Below are 18,970 nucleotides of genomic sequence, written 5' to 3'. Positions count from 1 at the left end.
TGTCAGCCGGCAGGGGTATGGACAGCCTTCTGGGATGCTATGAATGTTCACGACATTATTCCGGATAGTGGTTACATCCCTGTACAAATAGGAACTTGATCAAGCAAGTTACACCTCAATCAAAAAAGAATAAAAATTGACCAGGTGCAGGGGCACACACCTGTAATCCCAGTAGCTCAGGAGGCTGAAGCAGGAGGATCATTAGTTCCAAGTCAATCTCAGCCAAAGTGAGGCACTAAGCAACTTAGTGAGATTGTCTCTAAACAAAATACAAAATAGGGCTGGGGAGGTGGCTCAGTAGTTGAATGCCCCTGAGTTCAATTCCCAGTACCAAAAAAAAAAAGGAGGAGGAGGAAGGAAGAAGAGGAGGAAGAGGAGGAAAAAGAAGGAAGAAGAAAGAAGGAGGAAGGAAGAAGGAGGAGGAGAAAATTAAAAGAAAAAAGTAAGAAATTGCAGCTGGGGCTGGGGTTGTGGCTCAGTGGTGGAGCGCTTGCCTAGCATGCATGTGTGAGGAATTGGATTCAATCCTCAGCACCAAATATAAATTAATTAATTAATTAATTAATTAAAGGTATTGTGTGTCCCTCTACAAAAAAAAAAAAACTTTTTAACAAAGTAAGCAATAGATGCTAAAACCAGTAAATTGATTTTGCCAATAAAAGTGGCTTCAGTTAATATGGTTGTAAACCATAGTTTGAAAACAGCACTAAATGTTAATTTAAAATATATATATAAGTATATATTCACATGTGTTTATTTATATAACTCTCCCTTGGTCTTAGGATCAAGCAAAGCTGAATTTTGTTGCCCAGGTAGTAAGAGAAGAAAAGAGAGTACCCTCCTTTATGTCTTCATAGGAAAATATACAGATTTCTAATTATTCAATATTATCCTAAAATAATGTTTTCTTTCAGACTCATTCTGCATCCCCAAAAGCATATCAAGTTATTTTATGAATTCTAGGTTACAACATATATATTAACTGCTCCAACAACTAAAACTCAAACAGGGTTTGCTTTGAGAAATTTTGAACCCCCCAAAACGGGGAAACAAATCCAGAAACAAAATAGCAAATCTCAATACAAAATATGATCCTCAGAAGTGGCGGAGCACTTGCCTGGCATACACAGAGCCCTGGGTTTGATCCCCAGGACAAAAGGAAAAAAAAAAAGTTCCTAACATGAAAACACAAACACACAAGCCAAAACTCTTCCCAGACTAGGAGGAGGTTAGAATGGCAGCTCTAAAGTTAGTTTTAATAGGCAGGTGCTGAAAAGACTCAGTGGAAACAGCCAAGTCCTGAAGAAAAACAATGCTCTCAAGCCCTAGCCAGGGAAGGAAATTTATGTTTGAGAACAGCCATGTTGTCTTGAAATAAAGGTCAATGCTGAATGCCTGTCTATTTATAATCCTATATAGATAAACCATGTTTCTATTACAGTGTTTAAGACGTGGGTGTGTAGGGTCACTATTTCACTATATTATTAAAAAAAAAGAATAGAAAGTCAGTAAGGGCAAGAACATACAGGACTAGAGAAGACAAAGACAGTTCTCTCATTTAAAAAAGAATCATTCATAGATACACAGGAGACAAGTACAAGGATATTCATTGTAGCATTGTTCATAGCAGAAAAAATGGCAATAACAGAACAGTTAAAATAAAATGTTTAATAGTACAATAAAGGGGATGAACCAGATCATGTACCAGATAGGATGGCTCTCAAAAACAAGGCTGCATTAAAAAGCAAGTACGGAATAAAACTCATCATAGTTAGCATTTATGTAACATTTTTAAACATACAAAACAACATCATACGTATTGTTATGACAAATATATTTGTAAAGACATAAAAATAAAATGGAAGTAAAACTCGTAATACTGTGTATCTCTTGCTAAGGTTGTGGGGAAGAAGAGAATGGGAATAAGGACAGTTTTAAAAAGAACTTCAACTGTAACTGATGTTTTATTTCTTCTAAAAATACAATTAAAGACAATACAGTAACAGGGGAACCTGGATGGCGGTGGTACAGTGGTTTGTTTTCCTTTGCTTTTCAGTAACTTTTGAGATTCTCAAAATTACAATTTTTCATTGAGAGTTGACCCTGGAAACATTTCTATAACTTAGGCAACCCCTCTTTAGGTTAATGATGAGATTAGATGTCCACCCTCTAGAACTGTGTCTATTAACATGAATAAGGGAGCACAGGTGTGAACACAGTAAGTACCAGGTTATTATGATAACACGCACCTGTGCACCTTGGTTATTTCTTCAGTAAGTGTGCTGCAGAATTGGATACTATGAGATAAAAATACTGAAAGAATAATAAAAAGAAAGTACTTTGCAGGGTGCCTTCTGGAAAACAGACTGCCTTACTCAGGCCCACGACGTATCTCACATCATCCCATATCCTGGTCAGAAAATGGCAGTGATTACAACCTAACTGCCATTATTTCAAGAGTTTCGATTCTGGATACACTCACAAAATAAAAAGCGTATCAGTAGCATTCAATGAAGAACAGAAAACTTAAGATGATGTTACCTTTGCAAGTTCAGGCAGGTAGGTGTCTAAAGCAGAACCAGAACCTTCCAATTTGCTTTGTTCGTCATCTGAAATGGCAAAACAGACTACCAGAGTTATTTGTAATTGAAAATATCTTATTTAAAACAGGAGGAGGAGGGCTGTTTTTTATTGTGCCTTTGTATTTGGTGGGTCTCAATTCTGACTGCATATTACAAACATTTAGGAGATTTGAAAATTGCTGATCCCCAGGTCCAGTGGTGAGCATGGAAAATCTGGAACAGTACAGCCAGGAGAGCCAGGGCTGAGAATCACCTAAGAACTTAAGATATAACAAAAATCGCCAAAAGCACAGCCAGATTTTTCCCATCAACGCATCCATCCTAACTTTGTCTTGAAAATTCCAAGTAGTATTATTAATGACAACAATAACTTTTAACATTTTAAGTGCAAATTCAATGTAGGGAACTTGAGATACATTTTTAAATTTACTCTTCTGATCTAATCAGTAAACTTCACTTGTATTCACACTTTACAGGTGAGTAAACTGAGGCTCAGAAAACATAACTAGTGTATCCAAGGTCACACAACTGAAAATTGGTATTGCTGGCTCTCAAGTCCAGGTCTTTCTCTATACCTCCAAAGCTGTGCTTCTCTGATTATACAATTTCTATATATGTGATTTCAGAGTAGTAATTTTAATGTGACAAAATCTTTGCTGACAAGCTATCTGTTAAAAGCTCACCTCTGTCCCACCTTCATGTACCTGTGAATATTTCTCCTTCTTACATCCACCTGGTTAAAAAAAAAGAAAAGAAACCCATAGAGTGTGTGTACCTGTGGAAAGACAGACCCGCCTACCTTCATGAGAGTCTCCATTTCGCTTTTCTTGCATTGCCGCTTCAAAGTTGAGCTGGAGAATCTTATTTAAAATTGTGATCCATTCTTCCATTTCCACTTCACTGTCTGCTGCCAAAAGATAGCTACTTTTGTCTTGCATCTTGAGCTCAAAAGCAAAACGCCTGACTTTGTTGTTCTGAAAAGGAAAAAAGGTAAAGAGACACACTTGGAACTATCTCAAAATAATTTGTCTTATTTGCTGATGGGTGCTATCTGACTGGCATTTCATACCAACTGTTTAAAACCACAAACTCTTTCCCCAGCACAGTGCAACTTCCCTGATGATTTTCTCCATAGTTTTACTTTTCCATCTGACTCACTGCATATCTTATATATTTATTTTATTTCCTGTCTGTCCCTCAATGGAATGGAAGCTCCTCAAGGGCAATGATTCCCATTCTTTTTAAAGTTCAATGCTATGGTCTTAATATCTCCAATAGTATATGGTGGATAGTGGGCACTTGAAAAATGTTTGTTGAACAAATGAAAATTCATGTATAAATTTCACATTTCATTAGCTCCTATTTTTTAAAACAAAATGAAGTCGTATGTGGTATTACATTTTTTAAAGCTAAACCCCAGCTATCAGTATGTTTGACTGACTTATCTGGACCTTTCTCATCATTTATGAATCCAAAAGGTCTACTGCCTTGCCTCAAGTCTCTGACTTTCAGGACCATAGGAGGGTAAGGTACGAACAGCGGTCCATCAGAGAATGGAGGCGCACTGGGCCAGGATCTGTCAGCCTCGGTACTGCTGACATTTGGGTGGACCATTCTTTGTTGCAAGGGGCTGCCCTGCACACTCTGATTTTTGGTGACATCCCTGGCCTCAACCCATCAGATATCAAGAGCATACTCCTGAGTTATAACCACCAAAAATGTCTCCAGTCATTGCCAAATAGCCTCTGGAGGGCAAAATCATCCCAGGTTGACTGCATGAGACAGAGGTTCAGCTCTGAAGAACATGGCATAAGCCACAAGCTGAGAGATGAGAAATCACAAACTCCCCACAAATCCGAGCCAGGCAAAATGGCCCCCCACACCCACAAATTCTAGTTGGTTTTCCACAGTCTCTGAGAAAGCACCTCAGCATAGATCTCAGGCATGGGGTGACCCGGCCAAAGGTCCCTCTGTTTTCTGCAGCACAGTTCATAGACATGTGAAGCCGATGATGCTCCTGGCGAAGTCCCACAAACTACTGCACACAGACTGTCTGTGGGTTTGGAAATTAGCATTTTGGGTCTTACTTAAATATCAAGACAAGAATCAAGGAAGGAGTCAAAGGATGGGAATGAAATGAGTTTTCTCTCCTCACTCTCCCACTCCTCATATATGATTGAGAAAATAAAATGCTAAAAGAAAGGGAAAATATTAGAACCTGATCCAAGATATTCCTCATTCTGAGTCCCAGTTTCTTCATCTGCAATATAAATATAATCAATGTCAAGGATTCTAAAATGCTTTTTAGGCATCTTTAGGGCTTAATATTCTAAATGGTATTTATTTTAGGTCTATCTAAAGTAAGTTTAGGCATTCTTTTCAAATCACTGTACTAACAAACTAATTGGGAGGGAGTTACCAGGGATTAAACTCAGGGGCACTAGACCACTGAGCCACATCCCCAGCCCCACCCCACTTTTTTTAACATTTTATTAGAGACGGTCTCACTGAGTTGATTAGCACCTCACTTTTGCTGAGAATTTGCAATCCTCCTGCCTCAGGCTCCTGAGCAGCTGGGATTACAGGTATGCACCACTGTGCCCGGCTACTACCTAATTTTTGATAGCATACAAATACAGTCTTTTTAAAAATACTTAAATTATGACTTTGATGCTTAGTTTACAGACATGAATAAAAGTAAATTAATCTTTGGGAGCCTTAGATGCAATTCACTAAATGAAAAATATCATCAGCCACATCTGAGAACAGAACGTGAAGGAAGAGACCTCCCCAGCAGTCAGAACCTCAGATTCTGAGATGCATCAGAGGCTCAGCAGCTGCTCAAGGCTGTTTCCAAAAACACTGTACTCTGCCAAAGACATGCAACAAAACTCTCTAATAAGACAAAAATAATCACTTCCTATTCAAAATGAGTTGCCAAATATCTTTAGTTTTGCTTTAAACTTTTTTAAGTCAATGTCAGAAAATTCAGCTAAAAAGGAACTTAAAGGTTTCTCAACTTGAGAATACAAATGAAAATCCTACGTGGGAATCCCACGCAAGAAGTTAATTGATTAATAATTCACTGATATGTCTTCCTTCCCACTGTCAATAAACATACTTGATATAATTCAGCGACTTACAGTGGCACTTTCAGCTGAGTTTGGGCTGTGAGCTGATAGACATCCATGTGCTGATTAACTGTTGATGGAATCTAATTTTTCCATCAACGTGAACAGGAAGTGGTGCTACAGTCTGGATCTAGGGTCAAATACACTTTTATATATTCTACTATTTTGCTGGGGTGTTGCTACACAGAGGTTTTATTAGTTTCCAATAATTAAAGATACCAAGATTTAACTACAATTCTATATTTCTGTTGTTTTGAAAAGCCAGATGGCAACAGCACTGAGCTGGTACCATCACCTGAGAAGGACCTTGGTTTGTCGTGGGCTTCAGCATTCCCTGTTGCTTTACAGGCAGACCTCGTCAGTCACTTAATTTAGTTGCTGGGCCTCTGCAGACATTTGATTTTGAAACTACCTTCCCCTTCTAGTCAGGATGCAGTAACAGGATCTGAACTCACTCTCCAGCCATACTTACTAGAAGACTAGACAAAATTGATGAAACGACTGTTTCAGATAAGGGTAGGGGCCTGTGACCCTGCCAGAAGGCAAGTGATGAGGTGACTCCACCATCATCTCAGCTTCCTGCCTGGAGGCAGCAGCTGCATCTGGGCATGGGAAGGAAAACCCAAACAGGGTCTCTGCCATCTTCCTGAGTGGAACGTATCAACCAGAACTAAGGTAAACCAAGGTGGCCAAAATAATGCAGTCTCCAAAATGAGACAGATAAAAGATGAAAGAAAGTCAAACAATATTCACCAAGTTGCATATAAAGTTTATCCCTCCCCAAAACTCAAAATCAAGACACAACAACCTAAAATTTCAGAAAATGATAAAGAAAAGATCACAAAGAACAGAGAACAAGAACACCACCAGACACCCCACCAACACCCAGAAGACAGTGCAACACTTAAAGTTCCCAGGTAAAACAACTTCACTTAGATTTCTATAGCCAAACTATGATCTAAGTGTGAAGGAAAAAAAATTCTTACAAATAAGCTAACTCAAAAACTTACTATCAATTTCTCAGGAGCCACTGAGGATGGGCTCCCCCAATCAAGAACACAAAAGAACAAGAAAGCAAGGGTCCTACAAGCAGGGACTCCTACACGGGAGGACAAGGGAATCTCCAGAATGGTAGCGGTGCAGGGCAAGGAGAGCAACTGGTCTAGATTAGAGCAGGAAGTGGGTGACAGGAGCTAAAATTCTATCTACAGCAGAGGAAGTCATTCAATTTGAAGAAAGATTAGTGAATACTCATTATCTAGCAATATGAAGACAAACTCCAGAATGAACAGTGAAAAATGGTGAAAGGATTGTTTCAGGGGAGAGGGGAGTAATGAAGGGAAAATGAAGGAGGTGAAGCACATTTAGTTGGGCCCTTCAGCTCGACTTCAGGTACAATTAATGAATGTATTATTTGGATGAAAAAGCAACTTAGTTTTAGGTAACATAAATACACATGTACACCCACAGTCAAATCAGAGAGCTATGTCCCTGTCTTTATTCACAACAGCCCCACTAAACAACCTCCTTATAGAATCAATCTTCAGGCCAATGTCACCAGCCACCATGGAGTCATTTTAAGGAAGAATCCTCTGAGAACAGTGAATGCATCTGTTGTAAGGACTTGTCAGGGATACTGCTCATGTGTCACAGAGCCCTCTGTCTGAGCCTCTAGGAGAAATGCTTTGAATGAGCATCATTCTGAGAACACACGGGCAGTTTCTGACTAACTGGACTGTCTGTATCTTGTGTGCACTGTGAATCATGAGACCAAGGCATCTCCCATGTTTGGAAAGCAGAGAGCTCTTCAGAACATGCTTCTGTTTCATTCTGCTTTATCTCACCCCTACCCTACCCCTTGTTCATCTTTCTTCTTTCACTCCAACTTTAAATTTATGCTCCCCTGTGTTTTACAACTCCTTGCAAGCTGCCGCCCTGGAAAGTCACAAAGGGATGGATGGATGGATAGATGGGAAAAGCAGCAACAAGCTTTTAGGGACAATTCCAAAAAGGTATGGAAGGATGCATACTAAACCAGTAACAGGAATCTGGGAAAGGCAGAGACAGGAGAAGACAGGGAGTCTACGGTAATGTTCACTTTATTTGTACTGATTTTTTTTATAATAAGAATGAACGCTTATACTATGTACAGTTAAAAATAATTTTTAAGCATAGTTCTACAGTTGCAATACCATTAAAATAACAAAAGCACCTAATGTTGACTAAAAGCTTACCATTTGCCAGCACTGTTCTAAGCTCTTTAAATGTATAAATTAATATTATCAGTAACTACAGTTGGTACTATCATTATTCCTATTCAACAAATGACAAAACACAGAGAGGTTAAATATTGTCTTCAAGGTTGCACAGCTGATAAGTAGTATAGCAGGAATTTGAACTCAGTTTGCACTGAAAACCCAATCTGTTGACCATTGTGCTACAATACCTTTGGTGCCAACACGGTAGTGATGAAAGTCATCATTGAGATACTAACTAAATATTGTCATATGTTACTCCTCCAGTCTTCTCATTTGCTCTACCAAAAAAGTATTATTACTATCCATGTTTTGCAGATGAAGAAATTTTGGGTAACCTGTTCAAGGTCATACAACTAAGAAGTAGTCAAGTTTTAATCATAAGAACTCATGCACCAGAGCATTCATGCCCACCACAACATAATCCCTATTATCATCTAAAATTATAAAAAATAATCGTAAGATTATTGCTTATTTTAAAAGTTAGATACATATTTCTACTGTGAAGCCTGCCATTTTTGGAAGTCTTTACTTATAGCTGCTTAATGGTACATAATGTACCATTACAGACAAAAAACTGATAAAACTCTTTTCCTATTTACCTGAACCACACCCATGCAGGAATCCAGAAATATTGATCCTTTCGGTTCCTTGGAGATCTTTTCATCTTTATAAAAATTCAAATTATAGGATCCGTCACCAAGTTGAATCAGGTGGAAAAACCGTCTCTTAAATGACTGGGAGAAAAATAAACATACATTATTTTCAAAATGAAAAGAGTCATAATCTCTACCAATAACTCACAATTATACACATCCATAAAAACAGTTTCAGTTCTCTCCCAAACAAATCTAATTCCAGCTGACAGTCTAGGTAACTGGATTGGTTGAAGATTTTTCATCACATCAAATGGTCTCACTGTATTTCCATTCTAAGGAGGTGATTCACTTAATATCCACAAGTCAGTTTCCTCATCCAGAATTTGAGATTTTTACATAACCACCCAAAAGCAGTATGAAGAGTTCCAATTTGGGATGTAGTACAGAAGGATGAAAACTTTCTCTCAAACCCCCAGGGCTTCTTGCTCCCACAGAACAGGAACTATTTTCTGCCTCATGAGGCTGAATGATTTTCCAGTCACAGGATTAAGGGCAGTGAGCGTTTCCTCTGATTCGTCATCTCCCTTTTGTACTACCTCCCTTCCATTGTTCCTTTTCTCTTTATTATTAACCCTGATCTTCTCTCCTGCATAGCTTCTTACATTAGTTTTATTTTTCTCTTTGCAAACCTCTTCCTATTTAATCACCTTCCTTTTCAGTCCTCTGTTTTTACCGTGCGTCCATCAGGGCAGTGTAGCTCTCAGGGGTGCATAGTTGTAGCATTTTAGTAAACGCTCCGAGATGCTCTATGCAGTACCAAGAAGCACTGTCTAACTACTACAAAGAAAACCTAGGTCAGGGCGCTTTCTACGCTGCTGTCTACACTGGTGGTCGGAGGGTCGTGGAGACAAGGGGGTGGACAGGGCTATAGCATTCGGGTGCTATCACCAGGAAAGCGTCTCAGTAACCAGACAATATCCCTTTTGTGGGGAAGAACAGCACGCCCATTCATCTTGAGCATTATTCTCAAGACCGGCAGCAGAAAGGTTTCATGAGGGGAAAGCAGTGATGAGCCTCCTCACCCGCATGGTCACGCTGATGGCACTGTTCATGTTGCCTTTGTACAGCCACCCATGCTTGGTGATCCCACCCTTCTGAGAACCAAGGGAGGCAGCATCCTAGGAGAAAAGGAAAACATGACTTCAATCAGTCTTCTGCTGTTATTTAGGTTATTTGTCTTGAGTCTGTTCAACAGGAGAATTCCATTTGTACCAAGCTGGCCAACTGTCTCCACTGGGACAAGTACTGATACTAATATCTACAAGTCATATTAAAATTCACTTAGCAGTAAGACAGAAACCAGCCTACATTTTTGAAAACCCTATTCCATTAAAAGCAAAGTTAACTTCCATCCAAAATTTTATTTTTAAGTGTTTAATGAGCCATAGAAAGTACATACCACACTTGACCACTCAGTTGTGAGGTCTTGCCTGGTTTCGTGCAAAATGTTTTCAAATTACACTCCCCTCTAGTTGGAGGACAAAAGCAAATTCCTGGAAAACTTCCCAGAGGCTTAGTTCAGGGAAAGGTGAATAAAAAGAAAGGGAGGAAATATGAGACAATGCAGGAAGGAGAGATAAAATGATGGAGCAAAGGAAAAGGAGAAGGAAAGAGAGGCAAGAACGCAAGCAGGAACAGAGGGAAAAGGAAGTTAGAAAAGTGAGGAGAGATAGGCAGAAACGTATAGAAAAGTGTTTCTTCAAGCTCAGACCACACAGTGAGATGCTGATTTAAGGAGGAGGGCATGCATACAGCCGCCAGTTGCAAAAACCATGTTAGGTATGTATTAGTATAGATCATAATCAGGCAGAAGAAATATGTACATGCCCAAACAATCTGGCAATTTTTTTTAAATCAAAAGGGCAATCGGAGAAGGATCCATCCTATGCTTTGTTTTGAACCTTCTCAATATTAATTTTGGTGGTTTTATTACTACTGTTATTATTGAACCTAATAAAAATAATTACCTGTTAAGGATTTTATAGTTATTATGTGCCTTTATGTGCATATTTCAATTGGTCCTCCTGTCCCTATTAATCAGCACCAAGTTCATTTAGGACGACCACTTACTTTTCTCAGAATTATTTTAGAAGTGGTTTCTAAAACAATTTGCTGTGTACATATTATTGAAGTTCACAAGTGGCTGATGTTATATATTTCGATTAACAATTTAAAAAAGGAAAAAAATCTAAACTCACAATGGGGCATCCAGTGTTTACTGGGGGAATGAGAAATGCAGAATGCAGAAATAGGTAGCACTATTTTTTTAAGGTGTCCCTTGCTCAGTGGACACACTCGCCTTAAGGTTCCATACTCTCTGTACACTTCTCTAGCCATAAATTTTTCTCCAAGAGCAGGGGCAGTGAGCATGTAAACAGACTTCACTAAAAGCAATCATTGAAGAAATAACTATTTTAAATCTACTGGCTGATAATTTAAGATAACTTGCTTAAAAATAACTTAAATTTAAGGTCAAAGTAATCTTGATATCCTTTCACCGTGTAGCCAAATCTGATCCAAGTCTTTGAAAATGATCTCAGAACAAATAAACATGACTCAAAGAACCCTAGATTCTAAACAGTCAAGATGAAACAGAGAACTTATGTCAATCAATCCAACAATATAATTTAAAAAAATTCTTCCCCTGCTTCAAGAAACATTCCAATATCTGTTTTGGCTAAATGTTGATAAATTTTGAACTAATCTTCAAAGCTTCTAAAATGAATGTTTAAAGTGAAATGAAAAACAATAGCAAGCAAGTATCCCACCTCGTCTTTGTCGACCTCCTCATCAACTTCATAGACGTGAACTGGAAGTTTATCCAACTTGGCCAATTTGCTTTAAAAAAAATAAAGAAAACTTGTTTTATAACTGCCTAATCCATAAAGAGTGTGCATTTCTTCCTCCACTAGAGGAACCAGGTTAAGTAAACCCAAAGCTGGCCCTGTCAGATAAGGAATAGTACAAACCCACACTGTTGCTTTGCAGCGGGTGAGCCCGGAGATGTAAGTCACAAAACTCCAAAGAGCTATGAGGAAAAGGCAGCATAGCTTGCTGGGAGTCCGGGGTATATTAAAAATAGGAAAGTGGGTTAGGCATTAATAAATAAAAACTTGGTAGGATAACTTTTAATGTAAAATTTATGAGAAAAAATGGATATGGGGTCACTGCATTAAAGTGACTAGTGGCAATGGTATTAATAATAATAGCAGTGGCCAGCATTTAGCAAATGGTTATTATATGCTAGGCCCTGTGCTGTATAACTTATATTTGTCATCTCATTTGTTCCTTTAGATGGTGGGGGCTATTGTTAAGACCACTTAGAAGATGAGAAAACTAAGCTTACAGAGGGTAGAGTTGACTCAAGGAAAAAACAGAATCAGAATCCTTACCCAGTTACAATCCTTCCTTTCTCATCACACATTGTAAAATTCTTATTAATGCCAAAAGGTAAAATCTACCATCAGTAAAAGTCTACCATAAAGTAAGTACACTATATGTCAAGTCTGTTATCTTTCAACCATGGAAATAGTAGTGAACAAAAATCAATGAAGATGGGTCAATCCAATCAAATGGGAAGTGCTCAGCAACCCCCAAGTGATTACTGGGCAAATATAGAACTAAAGAACATACCCATCTGGAGAAGATAATGCTAGCAGGGAGCATTCTAGGCTGAGATCTAAAAAGAGGCAATCAGGAAGTTGGCTGAACACTCTTAAGGAGTGGCTGAGCCACAGATAGGGAAAAAAAAAAAAAAAAAAAAACAGCTAGGTCTACTGAGAATAAAATAAAAAGATTCAAATTCATAAATGCAACAAACAAAAAGAAAAATATATTAATTGGGTCTCAAGTAAGATTTTCATGAGTGATTGTTGCCTTCAAAACACAATCTCTCATTATTTGCTTTCAATTTTCATAATCAACTATACTTCAATATGTCAACTTTATCATTTCAGGATGCACCATTTTATTTTGTTGCTACCAGGGATTAAACTCAGGGTGCTTTAACCACCGAGCACTCAGCGCTTTTTAGAATTTGTTTTATTTTTTATTTTGGTCTTCCTAAATTGCTTAGGGCCTTGCTAAATTGCAGAGCAGGCTCTGAACTTGTGGTCCTCTTGACTCAGCTTTCTGAGCCACTGGGATTAACAGGCATGCACCACTGTGCCCAGAAGGGTGCACCATTTTATAATAGCCTCTCAAAACAAGACCTATCTACTCTTGTTTCACTTTAACTACCACTATAGATACTTTTGGTATATTCTAGGATGAGTTAATACTTCAAAGGAGGTAAAGAATTTATATGGGAAAATACTTGTTCCTTGATTTACTTTTTTTAAACGAAGTTTACTCAACGTAAAATACTTAACAAATCTTTTGTTCGAAATATTCTTTTTTAGAAAAAGTAACATACATTCTCTTTGTTCTATATTTCTCAGTGTAAATTGCACCTAATTATGTTTCATCAGTGGTACTCTAAATAGGATCCCAGGACATAATTATTTAAACTATCCATGTATTTTTATTACCATTTACCAATACCGGAGTACCATGTTTGAGTTTTATAATCAAAGGTCCTGTACACAACAGCTACATCATATACACACAAACCATCTAGAAGTAATTTCTATAATTACTCTGACTGCATGTGAAGCTGCATACTTCCCTGAGCATTTCAAGTACAAAGACTTTTCCCCATGTGGATAACCCCATCTTGTGTGGTCTGACAGTTTACTCACTTTGGAAGCTGTCGGAACTCCCCTGAGTAATCTTCATATTTATAGGTCACAAGATGCCAGTCAGAGTTATAGGTTTTGATGCACTATCGGTAGAGGGAATAGAAAATGTGAGAGGAAAACAGAAACAGGTGATGACTTCTGGAGAACATTCGAGAAGGTACACCCATACAGACATCAAAACAATGTTTCCCATCAACCAGCTAATGCCTGAAATTCCACCACCAAAGGATCCCACAAAGCTTGAGTCTTTGAACCACTGAAACATTACTCTTGGGAGAGGTATCACTTTAAGTTATCATCATTAATGATCTGAGGGCAGATTTTACAAAGAGACAAACTTTGTCTCTTTGTACATTTAAATAAAAAGGTACTGTTTCTATCTTAAAAGCGCTTGGCTCTCAAGAAGCCATATGTCCCCCATTAGCACAAGAAAATGAACAGAAAGTGTGAACCTAAAGACACTTTCATGGTATTTTATGTTAGAACTATCTTCATTAGTTAGTATTATCATACAAATCTGCCCAGTTTTCTTTCCATTCATCAAGGACAGAGTGAAATTATTAGGAGGAAAGATTTAAATTTCAATTCATGGTGGTACCATGACATTTTTGTGTGTATGCATACGTGTACACAAAACATATAGTATATTTTTCACTGACAAGGATTCTTCCAGTGACAGTGACCTACACAGATTGCATTCAAACCACCTCACTACATATTAGGGTCAAGGGGTCAGTATGGTATCTTTTATTCATCTACTCATTAGGATCCATCTAGTATTGTACAATGTAAAGTCTTAAGATAATAAGGCCACATCCACCTGATCTTCAAACATGAATGAGTCAAAATAAATAAAAGAGTTTCAGTTAACATCCCTTAAGTCAAATTATATTCTTTATAGTTAGCTCTTGACTACACAGATGCAGACTTGGCTATGGCAAAACAAAATTTTTAAATAAATGAAAACAGGTCAGTAAATCTACGTATGTTTTACCTAGTTTATTTGACCCTGGTGTAACTAATACCGTGAACAAAGTCTCTATTTTGTTGATTTCACTTCAGAGTTTAAACTGTCAACAGTCTTATCTTGGTCATAGCCCACACCTAAAGGCCTTTGAAGCAAACTCCCTTCCACTCACAAACTCCTGAAAATAATAACAGCAATAGTAGCGAGTGCTTATTTTGTGCCAGGCTCTTTGATAAGCACTTTACTTGAAAGGATGCAAAGGGAAGGTGGGGCAAGTATTTTGTATTATCATTCTGAAAGGTGGAATAAACAACAGACAAGGGCTAAGAGCAGAACCGAGTACTCAGCAATTTTTTAACTTTTTGACTATATGCTTAAAAACATTTTAAAATACTATTTTATTCTTGTAAATGCTTTTTTAAAACTTCTCAAAGCACTTTCACATTTATAAAATCAGATATTAACATTCAAAATTACATTCTAAAAACAAGGAATATGATTTCAAAATTATCCACAGCTTTGGACTTTCCCACTACTGCTCCCAGGTCTACCAACACAGCTGAGGCAGCCCTGTTTCTGTGACATGCTCCTGTTCTCTTTATTAGGTCCTCATGCTTTTCATCAAGCACCGCAACTGAAGTCATATCACCAAGTCCCTTGCAGGCTCATTCTGAAGAACAGAATGCACTGCCCAATTAAAAACTAAGGAAATAAGCATGCGCTTGCATATGGTGAATGCTTTCATGAAAGGAACATCTGAGTATCCAGATTTTTAACATCTTAGGAAAAATGGGAATGATAATTATAATGTTTAAATATTTTAAATTATAAGGAATTGCAAAAACAAAAAAATTGTTAGCCAAGTAATACCCAGAGACTCATTCAACATGTCCTTGCTGACAGCTTACACGCCAGGCACTGACTGAAGTCCAAGGAAGACAGAGAATCAGGCAAGCAACCTCCACCCACTGGAGCTCCAGAAGGTCTGGGGGATACTAGGTTCCATCAGAAATCGTATTCAGAGAACTGTCCCTCCAAAAAGGCATGGATATGACTGACTATGTGATTAATCTTTCAAACTAGGGAAATTCAATAATATTTTGAAGTTACACTGAAAAGTTTATAAAGTTAGGTTTTTGTTTTGTTTTGTTTTTTGGTTTTTTGGTTTTTTTTTTTAAGTCATTAGATCATTCTCCTCTGGACCAGAGAATGAAGAGGAAGTGATGTTTCACTCCACCCAGTGGAACAGTCCCAAAAAGGTTTAGTTATATTGGCTCCAGCAGTACAGGGTGAAGCAGAGATTGCTCAACCTGCAGTGACTCAAAACTTTCTAGCAAGTAAGCCCTCAAAAATCATATTTTAAAAAATTAGTTGATAAAACTGAACAATCAATAATTTTGCTGCATGTTTTTAGAGTCAACAAACTTCCTGCAAAAGGCAGAATAGTAAATATTTTGCTTTTGCAGGTATTATTACCTCTGTTGCACTATTCAACTAGTTGTACTTTGGCGGCAGTCACAGACAGCATGTCAACAAATGGGAAGGCTCTATTACAATAAAACTGTATTTATAAAAATAGATCGCAAGCCAGATTTTGCCTGCAGTCACAGTGTGCCTACCTCTTGTGTGTGTGTGTATACACTGGGGATTGAACTCAGGGGCACTTTATCACTGAGCCACATCCCAACCCTTTTTATTTTTATTTCAAGTCAGGGTCTCACAGAGTTGCTTAGAGTCTCACTGAACTGCCAAAGCTGGTCTCAAACTTGCAATCCTCCTGCCTCAGTCTCATGAGTTGCTGGGATTACAGGCATGTGCCACCAAGCCTAGCTCTTCTGCTTTTCAATGAACATGCCTACATAAACATAATCTGGCTTTATTTTTCTGTAATTATTTTTACTCATATAGTAGCAAAAAGGTTAGAAAGGAAGCTACCTTTTCAGAAGGACAAGAGAACACACTTCTAAATTCTTTTTTTTTTTTTTTTAATAAAAAAAGTCCCACGGCATTTATTTTCATCTGGTAATAACATAAGGATAATCAAAACAATATGAACAAATGTTTTAGAACTATATTCCCAGCAAAGGACACCTAAAAAAAAAAGAAAAAATTGTAGCTTTCTCTGTAACTTCTCACTTCATTCATCATTTCTAGTTGGAGACACTTTGTAGCAGAGTAATATTATCTCCTTTTAGCATGATCCGACCCAGTTGTTTTCTTGACTTTGTTTTAGAATGAATCTCTTCTGCATCATCTAATACAAGGTTCATGTATTCATCAAAACCAATAATACAGCCCTCTATCCGCATATTCACTTGCTCATAGAGCCACACCTGAATCCGGGATCTATTTTGCAGGTATCTGAAGATGAGGTTAATGGGCTGCATCATCACCTTCTGGACCTTCTGGCCTTGGCCACGGTACGCCATGGTGGAATCTCACAAAGACCACACCAACCAGCACGTTACCTCAGATAGCAACTTCCCCTAAATTTTTAAATACATATTTTATTTTTAAAAAACCTCAAGGAAAACTAAATGTTAATTAATTGATCTTCCCTTAAAAAGCATAGCTTCCTTGTAGTGGTCAACATTGATGGGCCTATTTCTCATGAAAATATCAACTAGAAAAATTGGGTTAAAAACTTCTTTCTAACAGTACTTGGGATTGAACTCAGGGGTCCTCTACCACTGACACAGCTCCAGCTCTTTTTGATTACATTTTGAGACAGGGTCTACGTTGCTGAGCCTGGCTGGTCTTCCTGCCTTAGCCTCCTGAGTAGATGGGATTATAGGCCTGTGACACCTTACTCGGCAAAACTCATTATTTTTAAACGAAGGAGCTCTTTGAGAAATAAAATTAAGGCTCCAAATTAGTTGGTCCTACCTAAAAATAACTAGAGGAAGAAACAAATACTCCAAGGAAAATAAAAAATAAGCAATCTAAATTACAATAATTACTTTTCTCCATAACGAGGTATTATTTATATGTTCAAACAAGAGTAATAATAATCACACAATGATCAGAGATAGTCAGGCTTTGCTCACAATTGCCTGGCAGTTCATGAATATTAGTCTTGAAACATATTTTACATAAACATGTATGTAAAATAAATGAATACATCAATGTATATGCTGAGTCAACCATTAAAACAGTATCAAGACAAAGCTTTCAACAGAGTTTTCCAGTGAAATCATTTACAAGTTACCCCTTATTTTAAGTCCATGAGACAAATGCTGTGGAGATCATTTTTTGTAGTCAGAAATGAATTCTGAGGACATTTCTGCCTATTTCAGACTCTGAAAATGTCATCTATTCTATTTTAAATTCCATCATAAAAATATAATAACCTCTTTGGCACTTTCTTGAAAATACTGAAATTAAGGAAAAGTGGGTTAAAGGGAAATGACTTTAAAATGTAAATAAATGCAGAAAAAAAAAGTCTTACCTCTGTAACAAATAAGCTCTGAGCTTCCTCCTCTGCCTTTGCAGGGACTGTGGAGCATACATAGCGACCCTGACGCCTCAGTATGGCTGTCTGTGAACAAAATCATGAGGAGACTTGGTTAAGATGAGAGGCCAGTCCTCAAGAAGCAGCTGAAGGCCCTGCAATGGGTACCCACACAGTCCCTCTGATTTCTACCAGCAGGTGGGTGTAGCTGCTCCTCAGGTTGAACATGTCACATTCCATTTGGCATCCCAACGTTCTGGAGCCTGTCTGGGAAATAGCTCCTGCTTCCTTCTGGATCAGGGTCCTGATACTCCCTCCAGGGTCCTCTCCACTCCCCTTTCCTAGTCCCTAACAACGCACCCCCAAGTGCTTGTGACAGTTTTATTACATAGCCTTTTATTTGTCTTAAATGCCTTTTCTCATTGTGGTAAATATACATAACACAAATTTACCACTTGAAGCATTTTTAAGTGCTCAGTTCGGTGGCATTAAGTACATTCACATGGTTGCACAACTATCACTCTCTCTTTCTGTACTGGGCATTAAACTCAGGGGCACTCATCCACTGAGCCACATCCCCAGCCCTATTTTGTATTATATTTAGAGACAGGGTCTCACCGAGTTGCTTAACACCTTGCTTTTGCTGAGTCTGGTTTTGAATTTGTGATCCTCCTGCCTCGGCCTCCTGAACCACTGAGATCATAAGCATATGCCACCACACCCAGACTCTCTCACTTCTTTTTTTTTCTTTTTTTTTTTTTTTTTTCGGTGCTGGGGATTTGAACCCTGGGCCTTATGCTTGCAAGGCAAGCACTCTACTGAGCTATATCCCCAGCCCTCATTTCTTAATTATTAATTATACTCATTGTTCACTGCCTCATCTCTACTGCCTAGGAGCTATTCCTGTTTTAGGAGGCCTCAATGCTTTTCTTGGGGGGTGGGGCTGGTACCAGGGATTAAACCCAGAGGCGCTTAACCACTGAGCCACATCCCCAGTCCTTTTTCTTTTTTTTATTTAGAGACAGGGTCTCACTAAGTTGCTTAGGGTCTCACTAAGTTGTGGTTGGCTTTGAACTCGCAATCCTCCTGCCTCAGCCTCCCAAGTTGCTGGGATTACAGGTGTGCACCACCACACCTAGCTTCAATGCTTACTTTAAATAATAAAATGATTTCAGACAGTTTCACA

The 18,970-nt window shown here is 38.2% G+C and overlaps 2 protein-coding genes across 13 annotated transcripts in view; both read right to left on the bottom strand.

Moving 5' to 3' along the window:
• The window catches only part of Dock9 (dedicator of cytokinesis 9), a 273,347-nt gene that overhangs the window by 115,799 nt on the left and 138,578 nt on the right, over positions 1-18,970 (bottom strand). For all 12 annotated transcript variants that reach the window (XM_047553251.1, XM_047553252.1, XM_047553253.1 and 9 more), the window contains exons 3-9: positions 17,782-17,871; positions 13,367-13,449; positions 11,396-11,465; positions 9,650-9,745; positions 8,571-8,705; positions 3,382-3,556; positions 2,542-2,609 (exon numbers count right to left, since the gene is read on the bottom strand). In XM_047553251.1, the coding sequence (XP_047409207.1) occupies positions 2,542-2,609; positions 3,382-3,556; positions 8,571-8,705; positions 9,650-9,745; positions 11,396-11,465; positions 13,367-13,449; positions 17,782-17,871 (717 nt within the window). The remainder of the gene's footprint in view (positions 1-2,541; positions 2,610-3,381; positions 3,557-8,570; positions 8,706-9,649; positions 9,746-11,395; positions 11,466-13,366; positions 13,450-17,781; positions 17,872-18,970) is intronic.
• LOC124984992 (small nuclear ribonucleoprotein E-like) lies at positions 16,302-16,816 on the bottom strand. The gene has a single exon (XM_047553263.1). It carries the CDS (start codon positions 16,760-16,762, stop codon positions 16,484-16,486), a length of 279 nt encoding a protein of 92 aa, XP_047409219.1. The 5' UTR covers positions 16,763-16,816; the 3' UTR covers positions 16,302-16,483.

This window comes from Sciurus carolinensis, chromosome 5, assembly GCF_902686445.1.
Source record: "Sciurus carolinensis chromosome 5, mSciCar1.2, whole genome shotgun sequence".
Classification (NCBI taxonomy): Eukaryota; Metazoa; Chordata; class Mammalia; order Rodentia; family Sciuridae; genus Sciurus; species Sciurus carolinensis.
Note: the sequence above shows the minus strand (reverse complement) of the source record. Positions and strands in the feature narration are given on the sequence as shown.

Bases quoted from the DNA above. Each gene is read 5' to 3' on its own strand.
- LOC124984992 (XM_047553263.1), bottom strand. From the start codon at position 16,762: ATGGCGTACCGTGGCCAAGGCCAGAAGGTCCAGAAGGTGATGATGCAG.